The sequence below is a fragment of the Misgurnus anguillicaudatus genome, chromosome 2, assembly GCF_027580225.2.
Source record: "Misgurnus anguillicaudatus chromosome 2, ASM2758022v2, whole genome shotgun sequence".
Classification (NCBI taxonomy): domain Eukaryota; kingdom Metazoa; phylum Chordata; class Actinopteri; order Cypriniformes; family Cobitidae; genus Misgurnus; species Misgurnus anguillicaudatus.
The window spans coordinates 23,453,288-23,475,203 of NC_073338.2; the positions used below are offsets into that span (position 1 = coordinate 23,453,288).

A 21,916-nucleotide genomic window follows, 5' to 3' on the forward strand; every position below is an offset into this window, starting at 1 on the left:
GCTGCCCTGTTAAATAAAAAAACTGGTTCGGTGTGACGCATAGACATCGTCATCGTCTTGCTGCCCCTCCCCGTTCTGTGATTGGTTCCCTATTTCAGGGGAAAAATTGGTCCATGGTTTCCATGGTAGACTTGCAGCGTGAATAAATTTGCTCGCAAGGCAGCATGGGGAAACCCAGGCTAGTATTGATTACTATTAGCAAAACAATGGTTTTACTACAGTAACCATGTTTATTTTGTTTTAACTGTAGTAAAACCATGATTCATTTTCGTAAGGGATTGGCATTTACTGTATGTGCATAAGGTCTTGTGCATAGATCCTCTTGCGGTTCGAACATATATGGGTTAATCCCTCGGCTGGCATTTTTCCACATCAGAACTTTTCAAAACAATTCCCCACATGTGATGACGAAAGATTGAAAGCTAGTTTACTAAAAAAACTGTTATCCAATCATAGCAGTGGGCCTTTAGTTCCATGTCTTCAATGCGGCCCGTCTATCAAAACTGTAAAAAGCATGCAAACGTCATAAATATCAATATAAAACAATAAAAACACCCGATTCCGACCCATTCAAATGCTGCCTCAATGTGCTGCTCTCTAGGTTTTAAAACAAGCACCTGTCTCCAACTGTCTAAACGCAAGTCAGATCTTTATTTAATTGTGCTGATGAGGAGATGGATCTTGCTGTGAGGGTTATGATACAGACAGTTTATTAGCAGATCAACCACCCACCTGCAGAGAGCCGCGAGGGGCTCAAATTTGTGTACTCTCCAGCATGAACGAGTCATTTCCCAGCCAAATCTTTCTCTGGGTTTTTGGCATGAAATTTTTGCAAGCCCGGGCTCCTGCTTATTCAAGTTTGGTGATTAATGATAAATTCACTCCTGCTTCAGCGGCCCCAGTTACATTGACTGGAGCTGTGCTAGGGGAGTGACTTCATCCAGGCATTAATTGTCATAATGGGGAGGTTAATGGTTTGGCTGCCAGTGACAGACCTGAGAGGAGGATGGTGTCACCGGGCAAAACCAGACTGCACTCTGCATATGTGTGTTTCTATGTAGGATTAGCCTGCTGGGAATGATTCAGCACTAAGGTTTAATGATGCGTATGAGGACTCCAGAAGGTTTCTATTTCTATTCTGACTTGAATCATAAATGATGTAGTCTAATGACTGCTGGGCTGTATGTATTTGAATCATTCCTGCATGTTTAACAATCACACAAACACGACCTTGTTGTGTGTTTGTGCATGCACTCTATATCTGCATTTTAAAGTGAATCACCCTCTAGCTAACAGTGTCGTGTTGTGTGTGCGGTCATGAAATGACATTTGACCGTCACTGCAAATTAAAATGTGGATTTGTTTAAACATACACTCAAAAAATTATTTGGTTTGTTTAATCCATGGTTGGGTAAATATTGGACAAAAGCAACTGTTGGGTTATAAAAAAGGCCATAACACACATAAAGATTATCTGGCTGAATTTGGGCAGATTTTCCCACTTACGACAGTCCTAGGTAAAGTCCTGATCGTCTTCGTGGTTGAACTAATTATCTTACCAGATTTTTCTGTGGTGCGTGGTCCTTTAAGGTAGAATGAAAACCCTGAGGATGAACGTGCACACACGCTACAGATTATCACGTAAAAACGATACCCAATCGGAAAGCAAGCTGATGACAGATAAAACCATAAAAACGGCAGTCATGGCGCAGCAGGCACAGTCCAGAGTAAGATGTAGATCATTGATGTAAAATGTAGTCCACAGTACTAAATCTTTCCTTGCCAATAAAGAGTTATCTTGTCGATTAGGAGAAAACGTTTCCCATGCAACACCTCCTATACAAAAATGCAATAATCTCAGCTTTTTACTTAAAATTTGGTATTTTCAAGAAACCTACCTATATTTGAAAAGTGATAAAATAGAACAAATGAAGGATGTAATTTATTATTATTATATATTTTTTTAAGCAGTGGGTCTGTTCTTTCATTTATTATGTTCTATGTTTATATAGAAGGCATTAAACATTTGTGAAAATCATAAAAAATGTTGGCGCTATCTGGCATTTTTTTGAAACGTTAACTCTTTCCACGCCAGCGTTTTTTAAAAAAGTTGCCAGCCAGCACCAGCATTTTTCATGATTTTCACAAAAGTTTAATGCCTTCAAGAAAATGTTCTTCTTTAAATATATAAACAAACAATATATCAGATGAAAGAACAGACCCTCTGCTTTCAAACAAACAAAAAAACGTTTCATCCTACCCTCATTAGTTCTCTTGTAATCACCTCTCAAACATGGGTAGGGTTCTTCAAAAACACCCAATTTTGAGCAAAAAGCTGAGATAATTTCATTTTTGCGGAGGACTTTTGATAGAGATCAGATGCAGAGCGATCTTTAAAACATTCACGGAGTTCTTTCTCTTTCACGTGAGGCGCTACTTCCGGGTTGTATAAGTTGCGGAAAGACGGAAAATCTTGTCATTGGTGGGGAAGCGTTTTCTCTTAATTGACGAGATATCTCGTCAATGGCGGCGAAAGAGTTAACGGGCGTTAATGACATTATGCCCATCATCTGTTATGTTTGTTTACTGTGAAGTTACGTTTGACCACGAGGGACATTGTGAGATTCCCATGAGATTTCTTGTGTTCTCCGTCGAGACTCGCATTGTTTGTGAAGGGAATCTAAAGTTGTGTGGTGTGATGTCTTGACCATATAGCGGCACTTCACTATAGAAACAAAATTGGTAAATCGTAGAGTTTTTTATCATGTTTTTTCGCTTTCACATTTTAAAAATCTTTTAGTGTGGCCCTAGCTTACACCCAGCATAGGTTTTTTTTTTCAAATATTTTTCCAACCATGGGTTAAATTGACCCAATATATATATTTTTTTTAAACCGTGATGGTCCATTATCTACCATTTTTCTAAAAAATTTTTAGAAAAAATTTCACCATACTGTCAAAAAAGCACCGTCTTTCGGATGAGACGTAAAACCGAGGTCCTGACTCTCTGTGGTCATAAAAAATCCCAGGATGTCTTTCGAAAAAGAGTTGGGGTGTGCCCCGGCATCCTGGCCAAACTTGCCCATTGGCGTACTAATCATCCCCATATATACAAACTGACTATATCATGTCTCCTCTCCACTAATAAGCTGGTGTGTGGTGGTGCAATGTGGCTGCCGTCGCATCATCCAGGTGGATGCTGCACATTGGTGGTGGTTGAGAAGATTCTTGTCTTGATGTAAAGCACTTTGAGTGCTGCAGAAAAGCGTTATAAAAATGTAATGAATTATTATTATAATCTTTGCACTCTTAATGCAATACTCTGCCAACTAAACTACATGAATCACACATTATCCTGCAGATTAAACTCTACAATGCATTAAGGAAAAGCTTTACTCTTTTATAGATTTGAGTATACCGTATGTTGGTCAGCAATGACCACCCACTTTTTCGCGAGACTTGTTTCAAACGTATTTCTCCTCATGCTTTTCTCCGTTATGGGTTTTCCGAATAATGCTCCAATGAAGAATTCAAACTCTTGTACCAAACAACCTCTTAAGACCTTTGAGGTTTATGTTATTGCTAAGAATCAATATCTCTATCGATTTCTCTATTCTCTAATGAGTGGCATTTTTACTCAGCAGGTGTGTGTAACAGGTGTGAAAGATCCCCGGTTTCTGTGTTGTTATTGTGAAAGTAGCTACTGTAGCTAGAGACGTTATGCTTTTGCTTAAAGCCTTGACGCCTTGTCATCTGATTTACTGCAGTGTATAATTACATGGAGGTTAACCTAATTTTACTTTAGTGCATTGGTAATTACGGTCAAAAATTGTATTTATACTAATTAAGCCAAAGTCGACTCGCGCAACAACGCCATTGATTACTTTATAAACATCATCTGTTTTATAATAATTTTTGTTACGGTTTAATTACTGATGATCATGTGTGTTATCGATTAGCATGCCTGTGTGATTTATGACAGTGCTCATTTGTGCACTGGTGAGTTTGGCTTGAAGAATAATTTTTTGTTACCAATGCCCTCGTTGTAATTTTATTGCTCAAGGTTAAACAATGACACAAAAGAAGATACAGGGTTTAAAAACAAAGTGCCCATCATGTTTCAGGATTATTATCCCCATTCAGACCTTTTCCCTATAGACACCGTTTTTCTTTTTGTGACCGCAATTGCCCTGGCACTGGTTGTGCTGGTGAAAAATGAGACATCGATTTTTCCCATGGTGCCTCTTACTCAGAGATGTTTGTCGATCATGTTGTTTTTTGCTGCCTCATAGTAAAAAATAAGGCTGTGTTGAAATTTCTTTGCACAAATGTCGTTCCCCTCTCATCTTCTTTCTTTTCCCTGTATGCTTCCTTTTACTGATCTTATTATTTGAATTGACTTCTTGTTTGACTGCATCCGACATGATGCATGCGAAGAAAGGGGTTGGGCCGTCTGTTTAAGCTTTAGAGAGGAAGACAGAGGGATTGCATGAAAAACAGAAAGCTCCGTTCTCTTGCCTGCATGCAGTATGGGCAGAAGCAATACTGCACAAAGCTATTTGTCACTATATATGCACGGATACTGCAAAATAATATACATTAGTTGGTACATTTTGCTGTTGGCAGAATATGGATGTTTTTATTGCAGATATTAGGGAGGTATCTGTTTGCTGCTTTCTTAGTTCACTCTGATGGTTAATATTCTTCACAAGTTAAACAAGTCACAGGACTTTGGGGTTTAGGTAATGTAGATCTTCTCCTGTGGGGTTTTAGGCACCTCAGGATCGCTCCAGGCAATAGCACAGCTGCCAGTTATACCTGCGATAGGACTGACATTAGTGCGTAGGATGTTATTGTCACTTGTGATCCAACATATTTTTGCAAAATGATTCGAAATTAAAATTTTAATAATGATTGTTGACACACAGAAGCTCTGTTTCTCACCCCTTGTTTTTTAATTTATGTTTTCCTTAGCAAAACAGTCACATCTTGTTTTCGTTCAGTTTGGTCTGTTTAGTGTCATCATCGTTTCTCTGTTTGAATATTTTCAAAGAAGACAAGTAGTACATTAAACAGCAGGAGATCACAGATGTTCGTAGAAAGTTAGAATGCATCGCATTCAATTTGATTAGATTTGATCAGACACCACGGAGAGGAGAATTTTGAAATGTTTACCCGTAATGATGCGCTGAGTCAGATAACAGAAATGTTGTCCTTGCTGCTATTGATGCTGCATTGTTTCGTGTGAAAAGCTTTTTTGTGTGCATGTGTTCCTCCTCAGGGAGTTTGGCTGGAGGGATCCTGAACTGCCCGAGGTCATTCAGATGCTGCAGCACCAGTTTCCATCTGTACAGTCCAATGCTGCAGCCTACCTTCAGCACTTGTGCTTTGGAGACAACAAGATCAAATCAGAGGTGAGTCCTACGTACTGTACCGACATCAAATACATCAGCGTTATAAAATGACCAGCTTATTTAGGCAGGTTTGTACTGGTTTGTGCGGCAGTGGTGGTGGTCTAGCTCAATGGTTCTTAAATGGCGGATCACAACAACAACGAAAAAAGATCACAGGTCTGTTGCGATTGCGAATATACGCAAAAAAGCTGAATAAAACTTTCTAAGGCAAAGTACGATCACCAGAAATGTAAACTTGTGGTTTAGTAAATAATGATATAATTTTTATTTTTGGTTGAACTATTTCTTTAAGGACTTTAAGGATATACTTTTTAAAGAGCACCTATTATCTGATTCACGATTTTACATTTCCTTTGGTGTGTAAGTGTGTATTAGGTGTATTAATACATGTTAACGATCTAAGCGCATTGTCTAAAGCGCACAGCGAAACGTCTAAATGGGCGTGTCCGAATCCACTTTTGCTAATTTAATGACGGAAAAATGGTTTGTGCGCCGAGCGCATGGTCGAAAAGGGTTGGTCCTATTTTTTTCATGATTAATGGGAGTATTTTGGGTGTAACGTGCAATAAACCAATGAGAGTCGTATCTCTCATCCCCTTTAAAAAACAGTTACGCTGGCGCTATGTCTAATCCCTATTTGATTGACGGACTTTGTAAACTGAAAAACTAAGTGGAGGAAGAAGATCCCCAGTTTAAGATTAATGTTAAATAATTGTGTTGTTTTTCACTTGTATTGAAATTGTTATTTTTTCATTAAACCTTTAAAACCAATTTTCATTTAGTCATGGAAGTAAAAAATCAGGTTTTTAATTGCTTAAAATGGCTCTTCAATATCATCAAAAAATAATTTACAAGTATGTAAGATAAGGTTTGTACTGTAAAAATACTTTATTTGTTACAAACAGGAGATAAAGAATTTACAAACGGCTCTCCGCAAGGTTCAGCACTTGGACAGCGTCAGTTTTTTTAAGCATTACTTAAAAATGTTTCTCATCTCACCATATCCGCAGGTACAGAGTCATCATATACAATAAATCCGTAAGGTAGCATTTAAAAACATTTAAAAACAGCATTGTTTATGCATTTGTTTAAAGCAAAGCATTTATTTACTTACCAGGCTGCAGGTGAAGCAGCTCTTTGTGCCTTCTAATGCCTCATAATTAGTGCTCATTTATGTCCAAGAGACTCAATAATAATCTTTTACATTCAATCCTTTAATCTTTCATATTTAAAAGCGTTTTTGTGCTGCTGTGCATTCATGTATGTGTTAAGCAAACCCGCGTTGTCGTCCCGTTTAGGCGCATATTACTAATGCGTTCTTTAAATAACAAAAAACATATTGTGCCATTGACTTTAGACTTTAGACCAAGTTTTTGTTGGTCAATGGCGTAGTTTATTTTAGTTGCCTCAAAATAGCAACGCGCCAAAAATGCGCCTGAACACACCTCGTTTTCAGACCAGAACACCCACGGGTGCAAAAGAGGACGCAAATGCATTTGCTATTTAAACAACGCGGCGCTAAACGTGAAAATTATAATTGCGCAGGGTGGAAACTAGCAAAAGACACTTGCGTCGCGCATTGCGCTGCATTGCGCCGGGTGTAAGATAGAGCACATTGTATTTTACCAAATACACAAAATAACGTTGTTTTTAGCAATTAAATAGGTGCTCTTTAATATTCAATAATTTAATACTGTGTTGGGAGGTCTTATTTTGTTGATGTTTGGACTTGGGTCCTGGGCCACATTTTTTTGGTAGACCAGTATATTGGTATAGAGACAGAGCGCAGTTATGCAAATTTGAAAACCACGCCCACCGGGGGAAAACAATCCATTACTCAATCCTCTACACTGAAAAAAATGATTCATTGAATTTAATAAAAAATTTTAAGGTAAGTGGTTGCAATCAATTTATTTAAGCTACATTTAAACAAAAAAGATTAGTAACGTAAAATAAAATATAAAACTTTTGTTTAAATGTATAAAAAGATATACGTTTTTATAAGCTGCTGGTCCCAAAAAACAAGCCTTTAAAGACACAAAAGCGGATCGACGATTACGTTTCCCTCCAGTGGGCGTAGTCCTAATAAAAAGTTGCCTGTATCCACTTTTGTGTCTTTAACACTCATTTTGGGGGGGTCAACAGCTTATAAAAACTTATTTTTGGGTTTTTTGTCTTGTTAGCTGTACACCCTGTCACACAGCAGCTTTTAGGCATTATTCTGTTTTTTGTTATAAGCCAAAAATGACAAGGAGGCCGCCTCTCGCAATACAAAGTCAATGGAGACGGATGGATTGTTTTCCCCCGGGTGGGCATGGTTTTTAGGTTATGACGCATTGTGATGTGTCTCACTGGTTACTTGCAAAACTTTTTTATGGTATTTTTGATGAAGTTAATTCAGGAATTCTTAATGGTCTGGACAAATCTAGTGATGCACCAAAATGAAAATTCTGTGTCGAAACCAACAATTCTGGATTCTGGATGCACTATTATTTTTATTTTTTTCTGAGAAAGTAAACTACAAACCAATAAAATAACCAGACTTTTTTGAAAGTAACACAACAAAATTGGATAAAAATAAAACAATACTAAATATCCCTCATTTAGTTCCATGCAACGAAATTAAATTTAACAGCTTTATTATCTAAATAATATAAAATTCTAGAAAACGATTACTGTATATACAAAACAGAAGTAATGCAGCAACTTAGCAGCCTTGTTAAGTTTTATTACTGTAAGATACACAATTATTTTAATTAAAAAAAAAAACAGGCAAGCAGTGAGCCCCTGTTCTGCTTATGTCCGTGTTTAAAATGGGCCTCAGTGACATCAGGACTTGCCGCATACCACATGAGCTACTGAAAAAACCGATAATGAGTGAAGACTAAATTTTGGTGCATCCCTAGACAAATCCACGCTGCTTGCTTTTTTCTGCTGGGTTATTTTATAAGATCACATTTTCAATTCTTTGATTCTGTTGAATGTCTATTATGCGTTTAATGTTCCTCAGATACGAAGGCAGGGTGGGATTCAGCTTCTGGTGGACCTGCTGGACCACCGTTTGACTGACGTGCACAGGAGTGCCTGCGGCGCGCTCAGGAACCTGGTTTACGGCAAGGCCAACGATGACAACAAGATCGCCCTAAAGAACTGCGGTGGGATCCCCGCCCTCGTGCGACTTCTGCGCAAAACTACAGACATAGAGATCAGAGAGCTGCTCACAGGTAGGCCTACTCAGGACATGTAACCATTACGTTTCTTCTCCCTCGTTCTCTTTTTCGCTCTCTCATATGTTCTCCTCGACACAAGATTAAAGGGAGAGATACCCTGTATTATAAATTGTCTACATCCATACTATATAGCAGGCTAAAAATAGTATGTGTAATGAATGGTATGTCCAAAAATGACTGATTTATACTTCTACGCCGTAGGCTACAGGTCAGTTTTCATTTATACTTCAGCGTCATTGTCCGCATCGACATGCAGACCGCTAGTAGGCAGTGTCGACAGGCATGTTACTCACTGTACGTAGAACTGATCATTGTTACGTTTTTGGAGAGGTGTAGGATATGGTGCATAGGCTGCACTATATACTTGCCTCACAACTATAAATTGGGCTTTAGTATGCAAAAACGTAAAATATCAATGACAATATCGATACTCCTAACAGCAGACCTTTTCCATCATGTATCAGCTCTGCAGGAATCATCTATTTGTTACTGTAGACTCTACTACCCATTAAATGATTTGTTAATGATCTGCTAATTGGTTAGCTCTATTATAATTAAGGATAATACCAGTACTTAGCGTAGCCTCTTTAGAGATTTCTGTATAATGACTTTGACACATTGACAAAAGACTAAGAATCTGCTCAATGCCCTATAGAAATATTCATTGTGGAGACAATTCCTGCGAGCTGTCTGGAGATTTGGACAGCAGTTCGGCTTTTGAGGCATTTCATAAATGTCAGATGATGAATTGTTATGAGACGCTTCAATAAGTTGTTGCAGGTGATTCAGCTTGGTGAGCAACATAAATGTCCAACAACTCGCCAGTCACTTTCCAGCTAAATCTGATCCTCTGAGAAACCATTAAATGAATATAGGTAAATTGAAGCTGAATGGCACTTGCTTTGCTGCTCTGTCTACGTGGGCTCTCCTCGGGTCGATATGAGCGATATGATTTATGGCTTTTTACAAGACGGTTAACGTGTAAATTGAAGAGCCGGCCCAAAAAGTGACCGAAATGTGCTCATTGTGCAACATTGTTTATTTGCATGTGTTGTCTGGGTTGTTTTAGCACTCGATTCACCAAAGGAATTTTGCAAATCCCTTTAAATCCTAGGCTGCGTAGGATGCACCAGTTTATGTGATACTGTGTGGTACAGCATCACTTCGAGGATATGACAGATGCACTTAAACAGACTCGATTTACATCGCGTTTGCTCATCCACAATGTCTGGAGATAGATAGATAGATAGATAGATAGATAGATAGATAGATAGATAGATAGATAGATAGATAGATAGATAGATAGATAGATAGATAGATAGATAGATAGATAGATAGATAGATAGATAGATAGATAGATAGATAGATAGATAGATAGATAGATAGAAATGTCTGGGGTAGAGCTGAACACCGTGCTAGCAACCAGGTGCATAAGGACCTGCATAAGCGTTCCCTCATACTCTGCAGAGCTCCTGAGCAGAATGGGTCTCATGAAAGGGTCAATGTGTTATTCATGATTGCTGTGAGTTTGGACCGGTTCCTCTGCTCAGCCGCCAGCTTCAGGGGGTCGAGGTTTTGACCTAAAACTGAGCCGGTTTTCTTGATTAAGCTGTTGAGTTTTGGCATCCCTGCCTCGTGCCGCTGCCCACAGACTTGAACAGTGTTTCTCCAGCCTGCTCCTGCGTGAACACCCTGCTTTGCACATATTGTAAGTTTCCCCTTATGTAACACACCTCACGAGCCCATCAGCGCTTTATAAACTGAAATGTGTGAGTGGGATTAAGAAACAATAGTGTGATATGGAGGGTGGAGCATACTATCAAACAAATGACATCTGGCTGCATCCCCAATTCACACATGTTGTATGCATCAGCATCCTGCAGTTTTTATTATTTTTACGTCATTTTTAGGTAATATATTTGGAAACTACTATACCAGCTTTTGCTTTCTTTGCTTAAAACTCATTTTGTTGCAACAAAAAGTAGCTCCATAAAGCAGGTATGAATGCATATTTGAAATACTATTATGCGGTGTAGACACATTGATTTGAAATGCACTAGTCCAGTGGTTTTAAAACTGGGGACCCTGAGATGGTGCCGGGGGGCCCAGGTTTTATGTCATTTTATAAAAAAAATGGATTTATTATAAACTCTATGTAATTAAACCTCAGCAAAATAAGGCTACTAACCAACACCACTACATTGTGTAATTTAATGTGTATTTTGTTTAATTCCGAAATTAAGTTTTGGAATGTTTTATGTTATACATTTTTGCTGGGAGGGGCATAAAGGGATGCACCATACGCAGCGGGACCGGACGTCGCAAAAGTTGGAGAATCACTGCACTAGTCTTAATCATGTATATGTTTTTTGGACAGACAGTATGCAAATTAGAACACAGGTTTATGAAAATGAACCATGGTTTATTATAGTAAAATGTGTTAACCATATTTTCGGTGTGTTTATAACCGTAAAACATTGTTTTAAACCAAAACCCATGATTAAACCAACCCAGTATCTCGAAATTCCATACCTATAGTCACGTAAATTTTTTATTATTTTCGTGATACTGTTACATAAAATGACATCCTTACCCAAAACATTACCCAAACCAAATTCTTACCCTAACGCCAGGTGACAATGGTTTAAAAATCAGAAAATATAAAAAAATAAATCAGAAAAAAATTGTATAAACCAATACTTAAAGATGCATTATCTGCACCGCTAGATGGCGCCAGATCAAATCAATAACAATGATGTTGTTTAATGACGCTCTGAAGCAGTGTGGAATTATGGGATTTGTAGTCTTTAACTCAAACGCTGATGGCCATCAATCAGACGTGAACGAGAAATCACATTGATGGATAAGGTAATCAAGTTTTATAAATGTTGCGTTTGATGACATCGTTTATTTCATTATGTAAGTTTATATGTGATGTTCAAAACGAAATTGTTAGTCAAGATGTTACAGTATTAGTCCAAATTCGATGGTTAACAAAGCACAGAATTAAGTTTTCAACTTACAATCTACAATGATTTTTTCACATAATGTATTGACAGTACAAATCTTATTGTAAGTGTCTTAAAATGACCATTTATATTGCTGTACAATACCTCTTGATGTGCATATTGTCCGCGGGAAGACGCGCTGATTACAATCTACACACTAATGTTGTGATCAATATAAAATCGTACGTTTTTCACGAATCAAAACAACTCACCCATCGCGTAAAACACAACAAGGATCAGAATCTCTGTCTAGTTAAAAGTTGTCGCGAAGCTCTCTTTATCCAGAAAATGCAACAACAAATTGATCCCCTCTCGTTTTGTTCCTGCGTACGCTTACGGGAGCTGTCTTTACCGACACAACCAGCGGCAGACGGTAAAGAGTAACTTAATCCATAAGTCCATAAGCAAGTGCGTAGCCCGACAGGCGCTAACGCATAGTTCCGCATTTGTCCACGACACTGGCTGCATCCGATACTCAAGGCAGTTACTTGTTGCCTCATGAGGAAATGACTTCGGAGGCATGAAGGCAGCTTCAAAGGAAGCGTGTTTGAAATATAAACAGAGAGCTTTGTGATAACTAATCAGATATTTGAAAACTACAATACCAATTTCTCACTAGAAATGCAATTTTTAATGTGTAAAAAGTGAAAATATACCTTTATTTACACTAAATTTGTGCTCCAGTCGCTTCCTTGGCCGCCATTTTATTTTTTAGAACTCGACCACTGTTGTAATGTGGTTTGTACGTCAGTAAAGGCGGTGACAAAGGGTCACATGGATATTAACTTCATTGACAGGAGACTGCACTGCCCCGTGTCAATGTTTTGAATGGAAATTTTCTCACGATTTACAAGTAGTTGAAAACATTACAGATATTGATAGTAGTCAGCTGGACAAAATATATAACACTGGACTAGTGTTATGGAGCCTAAACATTCAATCCCGTCAATCATCATTACAGGCATAAGTACTATAAAAGCAGCAAACTGCGTGTTATTCCCTTTGTCGTTTTTCCAATTGTTCATTTAAGATTGAATGGACAGATGAACCTGTGAAACTGTCACGTAAAAACGCGGAAAAATGTGACAGTGTCACGAAAAAGAATAAAAAATTTACGTGACTATAGGTACATAATGTCATGATACGGGGTTAATTAAACTATGGTTAATTTAACAAAATCATTGTTAATTTGTGGTAACCCCTATCTTACTATATCCATGTATTTAGTTATTTATTTATTTTTTGCTTTATTTGTTGTAAAATCAAGGTTTATTTTTGTAAGACTATGTGCGCTTAATTCCTGATATGTGTAATGTGGTTAGGATTACACAAGTAAGTAACTAGAGCTGTAGATGTCACGGTAGAGAATTTTTGGATAGATTTTAGTTTGAAGGCCCTTAACCATGACCTCATACAATATTCATATTTTGTATATTCTGAGACTTGTCCAAGTGCCTAGTTTATTTTTTATGTAAATAAGACTAGAATAACTTAAACAAAAAAAAACAGTTGTGTAAGTATACTGTGTAAGTAAATATACTATTGCTGTTTGAATCTTTCAGCACTGGATCAGACATGTTTTGATTTATATCCCTGTACACAGGTGTGTTGTGGAATTTGTCCTCGTGTGATGCTCTAAAGATGCCCATAATTCAGGATGCTCTGGCAGTGCTGACCAACACAGTCATTATTCCTCACTCGGGCTGGGACACCTCCCCACATCAGGACGACCGCAAACTGCACCTGCATTCCTCACAGGTGCTCCGCAATGCTACCGGTTGTCTCAGGTAAAGCTCATATTTCCATTGCAGGCTTCCATTAAATGAAAAAAGTCATGAAAATAATTTGGTTCCATTTTTATTATGGTTCTCAGTCCCAAACCCCAACCAATATATCTGAATTTATCTATATCTATTAGCTCGCCTCCATTTGTTGGGTATATTTAGTTGCCGTTGCTTTTGGCCCTTGTAAGAGGCTTGATCTAACCTAGAAACAATGCATTGTTTAATAAATGGTGACTAAAGTAAGAATTATGCAGATATTAAGGCTCTCCTAGATGATGAATTTTTCTGCCTTCAGAAATATCACAGTATATTGGGGTCTTGACGGACACCAGTAACACACCACTTGATAATGACTCTTTGGTTCTTTGTCAACCAAACACATTTGTGAATTATGTTTGCAACTGTTTCTCGGATAAGTTCAGTTAATTGATTTGAATAAATAGTTATGGATGGTCTCAGACTCTTGTGCATGAAAGCATTGTGTGACGGAGTGTCACAGAGGAGCAGTTCATTCTGCCAGTTTTGCAGGATTATAGTTGGCCCAGTATTGGTTGGATTCAACAATAGGATTTTCTAGTTCTGGAATAGTGTTATGCACTGTGATTGTGGATCTGGCAATGGAAATCATTTGGCATCTTGTCAAATGCTTATCAGTGAAGCCCACTATATGTAATCTGAAAAGCTGGTCTGATTCATTTCATTGATGCGTGTTTTAGGCACTTCTATAAAGGAGCTATAGGTATATATTTAAATGTTTGAATCACTTTTTATTGCCAGTGTGTACGAAACTTAAATAAAGTCCTTGCTCAACTCCCTATGTTGTCTATTATGGCCTACTGATTTTTATCGTACAGTATGTGCCAGGGAAATCTAAAGGATGTGACGTTTATGCGCGCTCATCTGTTGAAATAATGTTGGTGAATCATGTCCAGTCACTGTTTTGGCCATATGTGTCTTGCTGGAGTCCATTAAATGGCCACAGGTGTCCCTAATATTTCCTTTATTTTACATACGAAATCTTAAGTGGAACATTTTCTCATCCTTAAATATCTTGAGCACTATTCAATGTAATTACAAAGCTAGGGAGAGCTAGGGTATTATTTAATATAACTCTGGTTTTGTTCAGATGATGAAAGGAAGTCATATACACCTGGGATAGTATAAGAGTGAGTAAATAATGAAAGAATTTACATTTTCTGGCAAACTGTTTCTTTAATTCTTCTGGTATTATTGCATTTGTAAGTGTTTTTCTTAGTGCTGGGCAAAGATTAATCGCATACAAAATAAAAGTGATTTTTTGCATAATATATGTGCGTGTACTGTGTCTAATTATTATGTATATTTAACCACACACACAGTCATATATTCATTTCAGAATTGTTTTATTTATATATAATTTTTTTTTATCTTTAATATAGATAATATAAAAATATAAATAAATATATATAAACATGTAAATGTTTCTTAAATACATACATGAATGTGTGTGTATATATTTATACATAATGGTTAGACACAGCGCACACTCATGTATTGTGCCAATGGTCACTTTTGTTTTGTGTGCGATTAATTGCGATTAATCTTTGCCCAGCACTAGTTTTTCTATTTAATTTTTACTCTGCAACGTATTATGCCCATTTTTACAATATGTACTATTGTATGTATTGTAGTAAGTCTCAGGTGTGTCCATTTTTAGTGCCGATTTTCTCAGACCAAAAAGTGATCTACAGCATTTTCACATCACGTTTTAGTATCAGCTCAGCTTGCTTGAAACCACAATTGAGGTGGCACTAAATAAGTATTGGGTACTATGTACTGTTCCCAGTGCAAAAGCCCCCAAAAGTAAGCTGACCCAACCCAACCCGTGGGGTACTATGCAATGGAAAAGCGCCTTAAGGTAATACAAGACTGTCAGTAAGCAGCCGTGGGCGGGGCTTTAGCAGTGTGACATCACATTGCTAAGAGAATCATGTATAATGAGACTGCTTTGGTTTAATAGGGATTAAAAATTAAGGGGTGAATAGATTTTTTTAATTGAAGGGTGGTTGTGTTCACACACTGCCAACACACATTTATGTCTAAACCTTGTAAAAGTGGATTTTTTATAATTTGTGCCCTTTAAAAAGATTTTTTTGCCCAAAAAGATACAAAATTACATTAGTCTTTTTTAATCTTTTTTTCATCACCCTGTTTAAAAGGATAATTTACCAAAAAAAAAAAAATTCTGTCATCATTTACTCACCCTCATGTTGTTACAAACCTGTATTAATCATGTATTACGGAAAATACTGATATCAACTTATTTGTATTAAAGGGGACATTTCACAAGACTTTTTTTGTAAGATGTAAAATAAATATTTGTTGTCCCCAGAGTATGTATGTGAAATTCTAGCTCAAAATACCATATAGATCATTTATTATAATATGTTTTAATTGCCACTTTGTAGATGTGAGCAAAAATGTGCTGGTTTGGGGTGTGTCCTTTAAAATGCAAATGAGCTGATCTCTGCACTAAATGGCAGTGTCGTGGTTGGATAGTGCAGATTAAGGAGCGTTATTATCCCCTTTTGACATCACAAGGGGAGCCAAATATTAATCACCTATTTTTTCACATGCTTGCAGAGAATAGTTTACCAAAACTAAGTTACTGGGTTGTTCTTTTTCACATTTTCTAAGTTGACAGAAGCGCTGAGGACCCTAATGTGTTAATTATTGTATTAATGATACCAAGATCTCTTGTACTGTATTTCAAAAGATCGAAGGAAATGTGATTCTTCATGTCATCACCCATTTAAATCCCAGTATGACATCATCAGCAGTTTACATTTAAAGAAAATGCCATAAGTTTCTTCAAAGTTCTCACTTTTGCCCTGCACATCAGTGTTCAGGTTTAAAGCAGCAGGATTGTATAAAGTGCTGAGTCACTATAGCTTATGGATGGCTGGACTAAGCTCCCAATGCCCAGCCTGATAATTAATCCTCTTCATGGATGGCTGAGGAACTAGAAGTCTGATTGAATATTTAATGGTTGGACACTATTGCAGCACCACCTGGAGCTGCCTGAACTGTCAGAGAAACACAAATCGTCTGGTAGCTTCATGGAGAAAGAAGAAGGGGTCTTTAAATTTTTTACACGCACCTTCAAAAAAGGAAGAGGACATCAGTTTAGGCTTCCTGGTTTTCGGATTGTAATATTATTCTTTGGATACCACTCATAAAATATCACTATTACCTGGCTTGAATTGATAACAGGGTCCTGAAAAGTTTGAGTCATTCGAGCTACTTACTCTTTTATTTTATTTTTTTATTGTGCATTTAGGGTTGTCAACATAAGGTTTGCTGTTTTGGAGAAAGGTTGTGTGCTTTAATTCGGTGGCTTAATATGGCACAAGATATCAAAATGGCTGACACATTGAGCTTTTGTGCAAATGCAGATAACAGAGTTCTTCTCCTGCACCCTATCTTTCTCTATTCATATGGTAAATACAAAATTGCCAAATAATTGAGAAGAGAAAAGATACTGCACATTTACAGTGGCAGAATGCATGAAGGGCTCATTGATGTTGAAGACCATCTGGCCCTTAGTTGATTTTGTATTGACTCGAAGCTTAGAAGTGCCAGAGTTGAGTCAATGGCACATGTGTGGATAATCCATGTCTGACATTGTTTGCTGTGTGTGTGAATGTGTTCTCTGTAGGAACGTGAGCTCAGCTGGAGAAGAGGCTCGCCGCAGGATGAGGGAGTGTGAAGGACTGACTGATGCGCTGCTTTATGTCATTCAGACAGCTCTGGGTACCAGCGAGATCGACAGCAAGGTTTGACCTTTCTCTCCTCTGCCTTTCTGTGCATTCAGTGAAGAGCCACAGGGAATTATAGCAGGTGTACTGATACAGTTAAAAAAAAAACATTGCTACACCTTGTTTACCCATACTAACTGTGTATACATTATTGGCGGTACCTTTTCAAAAAAGATATATCCTGGTACCAAAGAGTGCTTATTACAGAGGGGTCCAATCTTGCTCCTGGAGGGCCGGTGTCTTTGCAGAATTTCGCCCCAAGTCTAATCAAACACACCTGTTCCAGCTTATCAAGGTCTTCCTATGCAGACTTAAAACTTTCAGGCACGTGTGTTGAGGGAAGTTTCGGCTAAACTCTGCAGGACCCAAACTCGGCCCTCCAGGATCAAGTTTGGAAACCCCAGGCTTATTAATACCTTAAAGGTAAATATACAAAATCATGTGGGCTTCACACCTAGTCACTTCATGTGTTTTCTCTGATCGGATTTTTTTTTTATTTGATAAAACTGTTCAATTTCCATTTGGCCACATAAATGCGTCTTGTGAAAACGCATATGAATCCGATATTCTGCTCCCGCGGAAAATGCAAATACACTATTCTTACTCCACCTTAAGAAACTTTAATTCTGCGTTTACACCAACCACGGTAGAGGCGTGAAGCGCGAGTGATTCAATGTTAAGTCAATGTGAAGATGCGGAGGTCCCGCGGCGCGGAAGAGGCATTTGCCACGGTGCGGAAGACGCATTTGTGCCTCATTCACGCGTCTAGCTCACGCGAAAGGCGCGAATAGAGCGTTGTGCGCGGTACGCGTGACTGGTGCTTTTTGTGCATTTTACGGTTCACGTGAATTTGCGGCTGATGCCCGAGTTGAAAAATGTGAACTTTGGCGGAATTTCGCGCCGCGTTCAACCAACCCTTGATATTGTCCGTAAGCAGTCAGCTATAAAGTTTTATTTCTATAGAGGAGACAGGAATAAAAAGGACCTCACTTGGAAGAGTGTCAGTGAGGACATTGGGCAACCTGGTAAGTTGTAATACACACTTCACTTTTGAGTCACGTGACGTTTATCGACCCGCGCCATTTATTTTCCTCCTATAGTAAGGTGACCAAATACAAACTGGTAACTTTCTCGATAAATGCACAATCAACATCAGTCATCTTGCAAACAGACAACCGCGTACACTTGAACCTCCCACAAGAAGCGGATTTTGCCTCTGACGCGCGTCAAATGCTTGCTTTTTCCACACGTCTACTCCGCTCTACACGCGCGAATGCATTCAAACTGTTCAAGCGGCAAACTAGACGGCAGGGTAGACGGCAGGGTGCGTGATCTCTGAAAGCCAATGTTAACATTTGAAATCACCTAAACAAACACGCCCCTACCCCAATAGAATCTGGACTTTCATTTGATAGACCCGCCCCACACATATACGCAACCCAGGCAACGAGGTCGGTTAATAGACACGCACCTTACTGCTGATTGGCTACAAGTGTGTTTTGGTAGTTGATCCAACTCCCTTTTCCAAAGTGTGTTTTAAAAATCACACGCCCCGTTTTTAAGACAATGTTTATGCAACATGTTGGGCAGGGGACGTTCGTCTCCTTGCTCGGCATGAGTTGGAGGGCGCAGTACAGAGCAGCAGGAGAGTGACGGCACAATGATTTAAAGGTGCGGTGTGTAAATTTTAGCAGCATCTAGTGGTGAGGTTGCGAATTGCAACCAATGGCTCACTCCACTGCTCACCCCTCGCTTTTGAAACGCATGGAGAAGCTACGGTAGCTGCCACCGGACAAACATGTCATCTTCAGAGACAATTTAGTAAAAACAGTTTGTTTGTTAAGGGCTTCACGCCGTCACAAAATGGCGACTTCCACGTAAGGGGACCCTCTGTGTATGTAGATAAAAATGTCTCATTCTAAGGTAATAAAAACATAACGGTTCATTATAAAAAGGGTGCGCCGCTCTAATTTGCCCGTTTAGACCGTTATGCGTCGGATTAGTTACGCTTTTGGCGGTCGCGTGTAAAATCAAAATAAATGTATACTTTTTTATTTGGTCAGCACGGGGTGGCCACAGGGGTGGCCAGGGACTTGTCTACAGAGGCACGGCCACCCTTGGCCTCCATGTAGAACCGCCACTGGCACGGGGTGGCCACAGGGGTGGCCAGGGACTTGTCTACAGAGGCACGGGCCACCCTTGGCCTCCGTGTAGAACCGCCACTGTATACTGGTGATAAGGTCTTCCAACTTGTGTAATAATACAGACCAGCAATACTTATCCAAGTTTTTCCAAAAGCATAATAAATGTTTTTGTTAGACAGTTTTTGTCACTCCTATAATTGCATTTATTGCGTTTACTGTATAACTCTTTATAGCTTTGGTTGCTATTACGAAAGGTTTATGGTAATTACACAGATTAAGTTGCACAGTAACCCACTTCTTTATATCAAGTCTGTGTTTTGTTTGATTTTTGAGGGGTCTCTGTTTCCTGCATAATACTTTATGAGAACCAGTTTGAGACTGTCAGAATTTAATCCCTCTGGAAGCATTTACTAGATCAAAGTCGTCCTCTTTGTTTTTCCCTGCCTCACTGCTCATCACAATAGGATTAATTCTTCAGCTCTCTACTGGAGTCCGTCCAGAGGACTCATCGAACAGGAGACTATTAAGAGTTCAGAGCACACAAAGAGGATAGATTGTCTATCAAAAAGAAAAAGACATTTACATATTTCCATTTTAAAACCTAGTGAGGTGCCTACAAAGCCAGCATTTTAAGACAGGCACAATCTAGAAAATAATATTGGAAGTTAGGTAGAATCTCGAGTATTTCTGTGTGGACTTGCGATCTAAAACCGTTTTTCCCACTCTTTCTAGACTATCGAGAACTGCGTGTGTATCCTACGAAACCTGTCGTACAGGCTGGCCGCGGAGACGTCTCAAGGCCAGCAGATGGGATCGGAGGAGCTGGACGGGGTTCTGTGCACCGATGCCAGCGGCAAGGATGCTGAGAGCTCCGGCTGCTGGGGCAAGAAGAAAAAGAAAAAGAAGAGCCACGATCAGGTGGGCCAGGGGTTTTTATCACTGCAGCTGGTGGCAATTAGCATCACTTAGCAGCATTCGCGCACGGGTCGCCTGCGTCGACACTCGTCCTACTACAGTGGATAATTACCTATATTCCAGGCTGATTTCATTTAGTTTCTGAAAACAGACGAGGATAGGGCATCGGGGGTGTTTGTTCAGCATTTGCATGGGATGAATGGCGAGGTAAAAGGTGGCATTGCTTTGCATTGTAGCTTTTAAATAACTAAATTGTCTTGGATTTATCTGTTCTTTAACAAAGATGCAAATGCACATCTGGCTGCACGATAGCGCATATGAGTTTGCTCGATCTAATTACTTTGTATCCTAAACAACAGCTTTTAGATTCAAAGATTAATGTTTCTCATTGCTTCTTTTATATATCTGCATGTATACACTAGCACAAAGTGCACTGTGGTACAGCCACTGTTTGTTTTTATAACTAAAGCCATGTTAAAGCAATGGTTTAACAGTAAATGCACATGCTTTGATGCATTAAAGGGATATTCCAGCCAAATATCAAATTTACCCCATCATTTACTCACCCTCTAGCAATCTGAGATACATATGTCCATCATCTTTCAGACGAACACATTTGGAGTTATTTCATTAAATGTCCTTGCGATTCCAAGCTTTATAATGGTAGAAAACAGGGATTAGAGAACAACTTCTCACTTTAAACCCCCCCAAAAGTGCATTCATTCTTCACAGAAGTAATCTACATGGCTACAATGGGTTAATAAAGGACTTCTGCAGGTAATCAATGCGATTTTGTAAGACAAACATCCATATTTCAAACTTTTTATTTATTTCGAATTTTAGCATAGTGAGCATTGGTTGCAATAGGTACGTTGCGCAGTGAATTGAGTCCAAGATGCAGTTGTTACCAGAAGCTAGTTATTATAGTTTATAAAGTTTGAAATATGGATATTTTTCTTAAACAATTGCGTCGATTACCTGCATAGGACTTAATTAACCCCTTGGAGTTGTGTTGGTAACTTCTGTGAAGGATGGATGCACTTTTGGGGGTGCTTAAAGTCAGAAGTTGTTTCCTGATCCCTCTTTTCTTCCATTTTAAAGCTTGGAAGAGCATAGACATTTGCTAAAATACAGCGGGAAGTATTTGACACATCAGCATTTTTATGAGTAAGAGGATTTCTAAGTGGAATTAATACAAAAAAATCAGAACATTTAAGTATACAAGTTGAGTCATAATAAATAAAGTGAAATGACACTGGGAATAAGTGAAGAGTTTGGTTCCAAAACGCGATAAACGCCATTTTTGAAAAAAATGAGTTACTGCCAAAATCAGTATTATATCAGGTCAGTATTTAAACGTAAATAATTAATTTTACGCAAAATCCAATATCCGCCATGTTATTCTGTCATCTTTTCTCCCTTTTTTCCCAGAACGCAATAAACCCAGAACGCAATAAATCCATTCGAGAAATTACAGCGGACCATTCACGCAATGTAAACAAACATGGCGGCGCGCTGAGTACACGGAGTCCTAGTTTTCCTCATCTAAGTTACTTTGTACTTCGTGATCAACAAACAAAACAAAATAATACTTTAATGGCATTGATAAACCTGTGGTTGTTTTC

General features: G+C 38.6%; 1 protein-coding gene across 6 annotated transcripts in view; it reads left to right on the top strand.

The window, feature by feature from the left end:
* Positions 1 to 21,916, top strand: part of ctnnd2b (catenin (cadherin-associated protein), delta 2b) — a 125,848-nt gene that overhangs the window by 83,147 nt on the left and 20,785 nt on the right. For all 6 annotated transcript variants that reach the window (XM_055201992.2, XM_055201993.2, XM_055201994.2 and 3 more), the window contains 5 exons: positions 5,281 to 5,413; positions 8,424 to 8,637; positions 13,255 to 13,438; positions 17,133 to 17,250; positions 20,109 to 20,294. In XM_055201992.2, the coding sequence (XP_055057967.2) occupies positions 5,281 to 5,413; positions 8,424 to 8,637; positions 13,255 to 13,438; positions 17,133 to 17,250; positions 20,109 to 20,294 (835 nt within the window). The remainder of the gene's footprint in view (positions 1 to 5,280; positions 5,414 to 8,423; positions 8,638 to 13,254; positions 13,439 to 17,132; positions 17,251 to 20,108; positions 20,295 to 21,916) is intronic.